Source organism: Gekko japonicus, unplaced genomic scaffold, assembly GCF_001447785.1.
Source record: "Gekko japonicus isolate JY-2015 unplaced genomic scaffold, Gekko_japonicus_V1.1 scaffold1906, whole genome shotgun sequence".
Classification (NCBI taxonomy): domain Eukaryota; kingdom Metazoa; phylum Chordata; class Lepidosauria; order Squamata; family Gekkonidae; genus Gekko; species Gekko japonicus.
In genome coordinates this window covers 319589-331027 of record NW_015171561.1, presented here as the reverse complement: position 1 = coordinate 331027, position 11439 = coordinate 319589, and the positions used below count along the sequence as shown (strand labels likewise).

The window sequence follows — 11439 nt, the reverse complement described above, 5'->3', positions numbered from 1 at the left end:
TAAGAAAAAGGTGCAAAAGCTGGAAATGAAGCAAGTTACAGAAGAGTCAAAGCTTTTACAGCTACAAATGGATAAAGCAAATTTGGTCCTACAGTTCCAAGGGGTCCAGGAAAATGTAGGAGAAAATCTGAGGCAACGGCTGAGTGAAGCAATAGCCCCAATGATAGATTTTACAGTGGAATACCTTTGTAGTGAGATGGATGTGATCTACAGATCTTATTCATTGTATATCAAGAAAAATAATCTGCCTGGTGAAATAGTGATCAGATTCTTGAAGAGACACATGAGAGATGCTATTTTGAAAGCAAATTTGGGAACACCCTTGAAAATTGGAGGCAATAGTATCAGGATTTTAAAAGATATTCCATTTGATATAAGACAGAGGAGAAAGAACTATAAACAATTAATCCTTTTCTTAAAAGCAAATGGCATCAGTTACAGGTGGTTAATCCCAGAAGGCATCCCTTTCAAGATTAACGATAAAAAAAAAAAGACTGACTGTTTTTAAAGCACATGAATTTCTGCGGACACAGCTTGGGGAACCAGAAGAGGGCAAAGAGGAGAAAAAGAAAGCAAATCTGATGGTGAGATGGGCTCGGGGTCTTCGGACGAGGACTCCCTCTCTGAAAAGGGGGCGAATGCCCCCAAAAGCTCTTATAAACTGAGGATTACAAAAGATAAGAATAAATAAGGGCTGAAGGACTCTGATTTGTGCCTGAAGTAATGTGAAATAACTTGGGGATGCTCTGGGAATTTCTTTAAACAGTTAAAAGGGATGGTTAAACGATAATTAATCTACCATAACCGACTAAATTCAATGTATTATGAGTAGCTTTTTGAAAATAGCATTGTGTCAAGCTGATGTATGATCTCCTACTCTTGAGTTTTTAGTTAGTTGTGGGTCTTTTTCTTTATCCCCTAGATGTAGTTCCCTTCCTTATATTTCTGTTGTAGTTTTGTAGTGTGTAACAAAAAACCAATAAAAACCTCCCCCCAGGGGGATGAAGAAAAAAAAAAGAAATAGTTATCAATGAAGTTAGAAATAATGCAAGGTAAACTAGCCTCCATCGTTCATTGGACCTTCCAAAATAGTCTTCAGAATTTTAAACTTAATAACAATTTTTTTTTTTGCTGACTTACAGTGAACCCATAGGTTTTCAGGAAAGAGACATTCAGAAGTCGTTTGCCGTTATGTAGCAACCCTGGACTCACTCTCCCATCTAAATACTAAGCAGGGCTGACTCTGCTTAGCTCCTCAGATCTGCAAAGTTTCCTTTAAGCTATACTAGGGGGCACTGGTGCAAAAAATTTTAGCTGGCAGCGCAGGGAACTTAGCTGGTAGTGCAACCTACAAATGAACTGAGAAGGCATTTCCCCCTCCATTAGAAATGATGGAGGTGGGGGCACCTCCTTCTGGGGCTCATAGAATTGGACCTGTGGGGACCCCCTGGTCCAATCTTTTTGAAACTTTGGTGTGGTGTTTTTTTTTAGGAGAGACACCAGCAGGTATGCTGCAAATTTGGTGCCTCTACCACCACCACCCCCGAGTCCCAGATACCATTGGATCGATTCTCCATTATAGCCTCTGGGGCCCATTGACTATAATGGTCCCCACAGGCTACAATGGAGCCGGAAAAACAATTTTTTTTTGCACATCCCTATTATGCTTTTTAGTATAATCTGTAAGCTGCCTTGAGTCACAGGGAAAAGTGGGCAGATTGATAAAATTTAAGTAACTTCTTGTTTGTTAGATTAAGCAGGGTTCTGACAGTGATTTTTTCCACCTATTTTATATTTGACCTGTAATGCTGCAAGAGTCTCTCGCCTAAGTGCTGGTATATTTTCTAAGGCTCAGCAAAGGATGATGGTTGGAGGCCAGATCTACCAATATAGTGGACTGGGGCAGGTAGACCTGTTCTCCGGAGGCCAGGTTTACCAATATAGCGGAATGGGGTGAGTAGACCTATTCTCTGGAAGCCAGGTCTACCAAAATAATGGAATGGGGCGGGTGAAATTTGACAATTCTATTTTCTCTTATAATGTTTAAATTATTCTTAAAATATAGTTTGAATAGAATCATAGGATTGGAAGGGCCCTCCAGGGTCATCTAGTCCAACCCCTGCACAATGCAGGAAATTCACAAATACCCCCCCAGTGACCCCTGTTCTAAGGGCAAAAACCCCCAACCCTCCACAATCCCTGGCCAAACTGGCCTAGAGAACAATTGCTTCCTGACGCCAAAGTGGCAATCAGCATTTCCCTGGGCATGTAAGAAAGGGCCACAAGAACGAAGCACTGATGCAACCCTTCCTGCCCTCCCTTCTCATGATCTGCCTAAGTTCACAGAATCAGCACTGCTGTCAGATGGCCATCTAGCCTCTGTTTGAAAACCTCCAAAGAGGGAGAGCCTACCTCTTCCGGAGGAAGCATGTTTCACTGAGGAACCACTCTAACTATAAGGAAGTTCTTCCTAATGTTTAAAGGAAAACTCTTTTGATATAATTTCAACCCATTTGTTCTGGTCCAACCTTCTGGGGCAATAGAACACCACTCCACACCATCCTCTATATGACAGCCCTTCAAGTACTTGAAGATGGTTGTCATATCATCTCTCAGTCATCTCCTCTCCAGACTAAACATATTCAGCTCCTTCAACCTTTCCTCATAGGACTCGGTCTCCAGACCCCTCACCATCTTTGTTGCCCTCCTCTGGACATGTTCCAGCTTGTCTGTATCCATCTTAAATTGTGGGGCCCAAAACTGAACACAATACTGTAGGTGAGGTCTAACCAGAGCAGATCAAAGTGATACTATCATTTCGCGTGAACTGGACTCTATACTTCTGTTGATGCAGCCCAAAATGGCATTTGCCTTTTTAGGTACTGCATCACACTGCTGACCCATGTTCAGTGTATGGTCTATGAAGACCCTTCGATCCTTTTCACACATACTACTGCCAAGACACGTCTCCTCCATCCTATAATATGCATTTGATTTTTCCTACCTGATTGCAGAACTTTACATTTATCCCCATTGAAATTCATTTTATTTGTTTTAGCTCAGTTTTCTAGCCTGTCAAGATCATCCTGTATCCTGACTCTGTCTTCTACTGTATTTGCTACCTCTCCCAATTTAGTGTCATCTGCAAATGTAATAAGTATTCCCTCTATTCCTTTATCCAAATAATTGATGAAGATGTTGAACAAAACAGGTCCCAGGACAGATCCTTGAGGCACTCCACTTGTCACTCCTGTCCAAGAGGATGAGGAACCATTAACAAGCACTCTTTGGGTGTGATCTGTCAAACAGTTACAGATCCACCTAACAGTAATAGGATCCAAACCACATTTTACCAATTTGTCAACAAGAATATTATGTGGAACTTTATAGAAAGCCTTACTGAAATCAAGATAAACTATGTCTACATCATTCCCCTGATAATTTAAAACAATTTATTCTGAGATTTTTACAAGGTTATGGAAAAAAATCTTCTAAAAAACTAATTTACACAACAGTCAGATGTAGTCTCGCTCACAACTTTAATGCTACTAGTTTTTTCACTCACAAGGTAGACTTTCTGCTCACAACACTGTGGAGCTTAGAGGGAACATTGTTACAATCAGGCAAGCCTGGGCTATTCAGGTCAGGGTATATGCATATGAAATATTTTTTCTGGTGCTTTATACCTCTATTGTGGCCCACCTTCCCTTCTGATGGCATATGTTGGGAAAATGTTGAGTAATCGTCCATCTGAATTTAACCATAGGCTTTCTGGAGTGAACCCCAGTCAACAAACTAAACATGGCTGGGGGAGGGGCATGTCCACCCACTTATGTCCAAAGCAGGGGATGGAAGATCGATTGATAACAAAAATGGGGTCACAGACAAAGGAGAACTAAATTCTGCCACCTCCCTTGATCTCCCTGTGCTCCATTTCATTCAGCACTCTGTATCTAGCCTGGCTTTGATTCCAGTGTGAACCAGTCTGGAAGAAAGTGTTAAAAGCAATGGAATGCTATAAGTCTCAAGCATGGAACCTCAAGCACTGGAGTATTAGGAATGATCTGTCTCAGAGCAGAGCATGGACAGTTATTATTTATATTATTTTCACCTGCATTTGGGTTTCTTGTCACTCAGCTTATCATTAGGTTCGGGACGAATCTGTACCCACACCCCTGGCTGTGCAAAGATGGCCTTTGATTTGTGAAGTCTTTAAGGTGCAAAACAGCAGGGAATCCATTAGCTCCATAACTGCTGGGGAGTTTGGAGGCACTAAAAGGAGGCTTGTCTTCTTATATCCCAGTTTCTGCTGAATTGGTGGGGATTTATCAAATCCTACTACAGAATCAAAAGTCACAACATCTTTTATAAGTATGCAGGAAAAGGCTGCTGTTATCCCTTTACCCCCAACATACCCACACTTCTTTCAAGGATCATAGTAGAAAAATTACAATCAAGATGTATTAGATCCTTTTATTCTTTCAGGTAGGATGGAGTGCAGAAGACATATGCTGTTGACAGCCATGTGCAGGATTCATCAACAGGAGAGCTTATGAGGGTACACAGTTAAAAATCAGCCATATTTTTCTTCTGGAGGAACAATTAGGGTTGACCGGTAGATTCTTGATTCACATTTATTTTAGAAGCATTCTGAAAATGAAACAGGATTAAGAATGTATTAATGGTACAGCTTGTTAATATTGCCATGCACACTTACTTTGGAGTAAGCTCTATTGACCTCTATGAGTATGCATTAAAAACTGAAATCAACAGAAATAATCGGGGAATTTCAGATTACCCTTTTTAAGCCGTTATTGTACCATCTTGGAGTAAACCAGTACAGGGGCAGCCATTTCACACAGCCTTTCCCCTACTGGTATGGAGCCATCTCTGAAGTGGTTTGGCATTTCAGACTGTGCCGCTTTGTTTTCCCACCCTTTTTCGCCTGCACGGGCGATCTTCGTCTTTTTTTTAAACGTTCTTTTAAGAGTGCTATAGCACTATAACACAACACCAAAACAGCACAATAGCAACCCCATTGGAATACCTGGACTCCATTGAGATACATGAGATTGCGGGATTTAAAAATAGGAAGTGGAAGCTTGGGAACGCACAGTTTGAGAGCATTTTTTAACACTAGTTCCTTCCCGGCTTGCAAACAGCATTCTCATTTTGATGGCCAGCATTTCAGGATGCCATACCTCCAGGAGGGACCTGGGGATCCCCTGTACTTTCAGCTAGTGTTCCCTCTAAGCTGAGTTAGTGCGAGCTGGCTCAGTTTTTTATCCTCCAGCTCACACATTTTTGTCTTAGCTCAGGAAAAATGGCTCCAGAGCAAACTAATTTATGCAGTAGCCAAATAACTTGCTCTCAATTCTAATGCCAGTAGCTCACAAAGTGGAATTTTTGCTCACAGGACTCCACAGCTTAGCAGGAGCATTGCAGAGTTACAGCTTATCTCCTGCCTACAGATATCAGTTCCCAGGGATATAGCAAATGCTCTGGAAGGAGGACTCCATGGCATTGTACTCCATGGAAATCCCTGTTCTCCATAGAAGTAGTGATCTCATGTATCTCAGTGGTCCAGGTAGTGGGGTTGCTATTGTGCTGTTTTGGTGTTGTGTTATAGCGCTATAACACTCTTAAAAGAATGTTAAAAAAAGACGGAGATCGCCCGCACGGGCAAGATAACCTCGTCATCGGAGGAAGGGGTATGGGGGTATTTTACACAGCACCCCGTAACACTTCAGGAATGGTATAGAAAATTGAAGACCGCTTGGAAGCAGTTTTCAGGTAAAACGGCTCAGGAACGCTTCCCTAATGGGACAGGAGCATTTGTGTCTGAAAGGGTCAATATATTCCATTAGGGAACTGTTACTAAAACGGTTCTGTCTGAAATATCAGTACAGAAACCGTTAGTGAACAGTTCCTGAAACAGAACATATTGGCTGTCTGAAATTCCCCTAGTGTGTTAGGTTCAGCAACTTATTTTTCCTATCCCGGCTTTCTTCCTCCATGGAACTCAAGATAGTAAACATAGAGCTGATACTGTCCCAACGTTTATGAACCTTTGGCTGATATAGCCCATCTGAGACTGCAGGGAATTTAGGCCTAAGTTTATCTGTAAGGATAGTTTCCGGCTTGTTTCTTAATGTTTCTGAATTGCTCCCACTAAAGGCTTGGCTCTCCAATAAGTCAACAGAAGTCTGGTGAAAATGTGACCTTTAAACTATGGAAAGAGAGCTACATCTGTTGTTCATGGTGGCATGGAATTAAAAACTAGTATGGAACAGAGCTTTTGAAATATAAAGAGTTATAGACTGAGTTCAGACTGACAGTTTGAAGCGGGATGGAGTTGTTGCAAAAAAGAGCCAGAACAAACTGTTCCGGGTTTTCCCGATCACACTGCGTGGACTGATGCGGGAGCATACCGGGAAGAGCGTTCACACTGTTGGCCTGGAGGCACAGCTGTAAGTGGCGTTTTCCTCATGGCAGACGCCTAGGTGCAGCAGCAAATAGGGCAGGATCTGGCTCCTGTGGGCCATAGGCACATCTGACGACATCACTACCCCCTCTTCAAGGCAAAAACCTGCACCTTCCTGGTGCCAGAGTGAGGCTAGGAGGTCAGTCCGCGTGAACAGCTGGCACACATTACTAACGCGGGCTGTTCCCGACTTTTTGCGTTTAGTGTTCACACTTCCAGGAAGTGGAATGAAGTGGGATAAATGGGCTCTCCAGGGGTTGCTACCACTTTCACCAGGTATCTTTTAAACCCGGGAGGCAAGCGCTACAAGACAGGTTGAGTACGGGTGGGGAACGCCAGACAGATGTGCCTGTGTGAACGGCCCCTTTAATCCGCTTGTGAAACGTTCCTCACACACGCCTATATCGGGGCAAACTGCCAGTCTGAACTTGGCCATAGTGTGCATGTGCTGGGAGATAAGACTTGGGCATTTCACTGGCTGGGGGCTTCATTGTTTACGAGTATATAAGACCCCCCCCATTCACAGGCAGGTTTTTCTTAAACACAGATTTAGGCAACGTGTTGGGTTACATGTACATATGCTTAAATATGCAAATATATTCATTTCAGTATCTGTCCTATCTTGCCTTACATATGGCTTGGATTCACACACATACCACCCCATCCTTTTATTTTTTTTATTTTTTTATTTGGCAGCTAAATTATATGTTGGGGGATCTGATTGCAGATTCTCATCACAAGAAAGTTTGTCCCTTAGTATATGGACTAGAGCATGTAGCCACCCTATCTATAGTAGACACTGTTTTCTTCCAGAAGTAGCAGTCCATGCTCATGAACTACAGGAAGCCTGACTAGTAGAAGCTGCAACTCTTCATGCTACCGCATCCAAGTCCATGTTAGAGAACATCTAGTGATGAAACCCTGCTGAAACTAGATGGGTATGCTCAAGTTCAGTGCTCAAAGCTCATCAGAAGCATGGATTAAGTACAATAAAACTCCACAGTGTATAAGGAGCTGGTTTGCAAAGTGGAAGGTTATGTTTCTGGCCAGCCAGTTACAGAATCTGTTTGCCATGAATAAAGAACTGCTATACACAGAAGGGGGTGGGGGGGCATGGCCATTGTGTAATTGTCATGAGGTTTGAGATAAGATATCAGAAATCATTTAATTCACACCATTCAGAAAGTGAGGATATGAATGAAATTGATACCTGGATCGTTATTAGGATGGAAGCACCAGATAACACCAGTAACACTGGAATCAAAACAGCATCTTCTGTCATTGCATTCTTTTTCACTGATTCCTGGGTAGCCACATTCCACTCTAGCACCGGTTTGTACTGCACATTGCTGTGGGGCTATTAAAGACAGTGCAAATTAATGTACTATCTAAAAATAGTTTATGAACAGTAGATTCTGTTTTTCAGAATTATGTGCAGAACACTGGAATACTCTGTCCCAGGAGCCCCCAACCTTTTTTAGCCTGTGGGCACATTTGGAATTCTGACATGGCATGGTAGGCACAGCAACAAAATGGCTGCCACAAAATGGCTGCTGCAGGAGGTGGAGCCAGCCACAAAATGATTGCCACAGTTTAACTTCAGTAACACAGTGTAGACCCTTGTGCTGTGGTGGCAGCTGCTGCCAAAACAATATTTTTAAAAATCTGCACAACCAATCAAATCTCCAATAGTCAATCTGAAGCATTGCTTGGCAAAGCCCTACCTGGTCCTGCCCACCTCCCAAAAAAAACACTCAGTGGGATTCAGGAAAGGTGACAGCAGGAACCATGGACATGGACACCATACTTTGGACTCTTGCTGTATCCTGCCAAAGCAAGGTATCATGCAATACAAAACAGCATGGAGAAGCAAGGGTAGTAGTCTTCTACCATACATCCTAATCAAGTACAACTACTCAAAACACTCATACTCTTCTGTAAAAAAAGTAAACAGAAAACCAAGCCCATGTAGCTACAGTGAACTATCTGGAGAAAATGTCCACCTGACTTTAATTCCAGCCCCTAGCCATTTCCACAACCACCAGCTGTTTTTGTGTCATATGCTGTAGAGATGCTATCAAGGCACTCTAAAGAACGTTACTCTTACTTCAGCCCCATTGCTTTCAATGAGAATGGGAATTGTTGTGTCCGCTGGCCACCACCAGGGGCCAGCGAATACCCCAGAGCTTGACTCTGGAAGAACAATGGGGACTAGGCTCCTGGTCTCTCCACGGAGGGACCAATGGGACGTTGGCGGGAGATTCAAACCCACCAATGGGACTTCGTCTACGGCCGGCCTTTCACAATCGCCACGGACCACTGACCGCTCCTCGGACTCTTTGCGCTCGATCGCAGGACGCCTCAGGTAATTTCCCCAAGGGTCTTGCGCTGGTCCATCTTCTTAGCGGCCTACGACTACACGCTTGAACACCGCCCCGGTAAAGCCCCAGATGGTCTGCCCGAGTGCGGCGGTCCCCGGCATACCTCAAGGATTATGTGACCTAGGGGGCGGTCTGAACTATGGGGGGAGGGATGTTGTGTCCGCTGGCCGCCACTAGGGGCCAGCGAATACCCCAGAACTTGACTCTGGAAGAACAATGGGGACTAGGCTCCTGGTCTCTCCACGGAGGGACCAATGGGACATTGGCGGGAGATTCAAACCCACCAATAGGACCTAGGGGGGCGTCCCCAGGGTGTACATAGTTGGCCCACGGGTCGTTTCCCTTTGTCCTTGTTATGTAGCAGTGAAGCGTGCAGGATGCTCTGCGAACCGCTGCAGCCTAGCCATGCGGTTAAAACCCACTACACAATAGGAATAAATCACAACTAACTTTGTAATAAGTTGTAATAAGCAAGATAATTTGCTGAGACTGAGCAAAAAGCTGGCCTGCATGCCTCATCATTACACAGTACACTGTTAGCCAGATGCAAGTTCTTTGTAGCAATGATGTTAGCTGGGACTTGTAGTCCCCCTCCTGCACTTGCCTATGAGCCCAGTGACTGGTGAGGGCTCTGCAGCAGTGACAACCTTGTCAGCACCCCCCACCCACCTATTCCCAATGCAGGGAAGCAATGAGAAAAGAAGAGAAGAGAATGGATCTATACCCCACCCTTCACTTGGAGTCTCAGAGCAGTTTATAATCTCCTTTCCCTCCCCCTCCCCACAACAGACACCCTGTGAGGTAGCTGAGAGAGCACTTTTGAGAACTGCTCTTGAGAGAACAGCTCTGAAAGAACTTGTAACTGACCCAAGGCCACACCAGCAGCTGCATGTGAAGGAGTGGGGAATCAAACCCGGTTCTCCCAGATTAGAGTTCACGCTCCTAACCACTACACCAAACTGGCTCTCAGTGAGGGGAAGGCATGGTTTGCAGGAGACTACAGGACTCTCCCTGGCACCCTCATGGCCCACTGAGGCCCACGGCAGGGTGGAAGAGGCATCCACAATAATAATTTCCCATTGCGGAAAGAGAGGCAATGGGCCTTAGAGAGAGGCCGCCGGAGGGGGGGCCCACGCACTGGGAAAGGAGAGCGTGGCAGCTCCCCGGCGGCCAGGCTCGTGCCTCCCCACGCTATGCGCTGGAGGCGGTGGGGCAAACCAGCCGGCCTCGTCCCTCCTCTGTCGGTGCGGGTGGGGGGCCTCTGAGAGGCTTCTCCTAGGTGGCCCCCTGGGCGGAAGGACAGGAGAACCCAGGGGGAGTGCCTGAAAGACAGCTGGCTCGATGGCCTTGGCGGCCTTGGCAGCTGGCTCGATGGCCTTGGCGGCTGGACAGCTGGCTCGATGGCCTTGGCGGCTGGGCCAGGATGGGGTGGGGGGGCTCTGGCTGGCCTCTCCTGCCCAGCCGCCTCAGCGGGAGAGCAAGAGAACTAACGAGTAAGGGCACAAAGGGCTGCCCGGCCCTTTCTCAGCTTGCTTGCCTTGGTGTGCAGGCGAGGAGGGGGTGGGGGTCTCTGGGCAGCCGCTCCCGTTTGGCTGCCTCAGAGGTCTTTCCCCGCACCAGGCAAGGGAAGTGCGATGCAGCCGCCTCGGCACCTCTCGCCTGCCACAGCCTCGTCTGTCTCTTCACTTGCCGCTGGCCGCCCATTCCAGGGCCGTGCAGGCCAAGGCGGTGAGGCTCGTCCTCCCCTCCCCAGCCAATGGCATACCAGTTGCCCCGAGTGGCAGCTGACAGACAAATGGCTGAGGGAGCGCATTTTTTCTCGCCACCCCATAGAATGGTGGCCCCCCCAAAACACAATTATTATAAGGAGAGATTATGTTTTGGTCATGGTCCAGGACTCCCCTGAACATTCCAACACACTCCAAAATCAGTTGGCTGAATGATCTGTCATTCAGAGGATCTCCCTGTCCACTGACTGCGTTGCCTGAGTCCTGCCTCCAACATTCTAAAGAGTTTGCTGTTCCTCTCCCCCCCATAGCCAGTCAGAACACAGAGGTCATTTGCATATTTGACCTGACTGGCCTTTGCCTCTAACATTCTAAATAGTCTGCTGTTGTTTTTGGGAGTCCTGAGGTAAAATGCATATCCCAGTCTCCCTGTGGGGCCTGAATATCTCCCCAGCCACAGCACATCATTGCCCCTAAAAAAAAATTCCCAGCTATTACAACTGATGTCCAGATGACCAAGTTCAGTTCTCCTGGAGACAATGGACCCTATGGGGATTATACCCTGCTGAGGTCCCTCCCCACCCAAAACCCTCCCCTCCCCAGGCTCTACCCCTCAAATCTACAGGTATTTCCCAACCCAGAGTTGGCAACTGTGTAACTGGCTATGAAACCACTTTCCAGACCCTTGGAACCTGGAAGACATGGCATAGGAGGAGGTGCTTTTCTACCTTATCTGCCACTGCATAGACCCAAATTAACATAAGCCAACCTCCAGGTGGCACCTGGAGATCTCCAGCTATTACAACTGATGTTTAGATGACCAAGATCACTTGTCCTGGAGATGATG

The 11439-nt window shown here is 45.9% G+C and overlaps 1 protein-coding gene across 1 annotated transcript in view; it reads right to left on the bottom strand.

The window, feature by feature from the left end:
- LOC107117589 (putative gastrointestinal growth factor xP4) overlaps positions 1 to 11439 on the bottom strand; it is a 32191-nt gene that overhangs the window by 7574 nt on the left and 13178 nt on the right. Inside the window, exon 3 of the mRNA XM_015419736.1 lies at positions 7695 to 7841. Within this exon, the coding sequence (XP_015275222.1) occupies positions 7695 to 7841 (147 nt within the window). The remainder of the gene's footprint in view (positions 1 to 7694; positions 7842 to 11439) is intronic.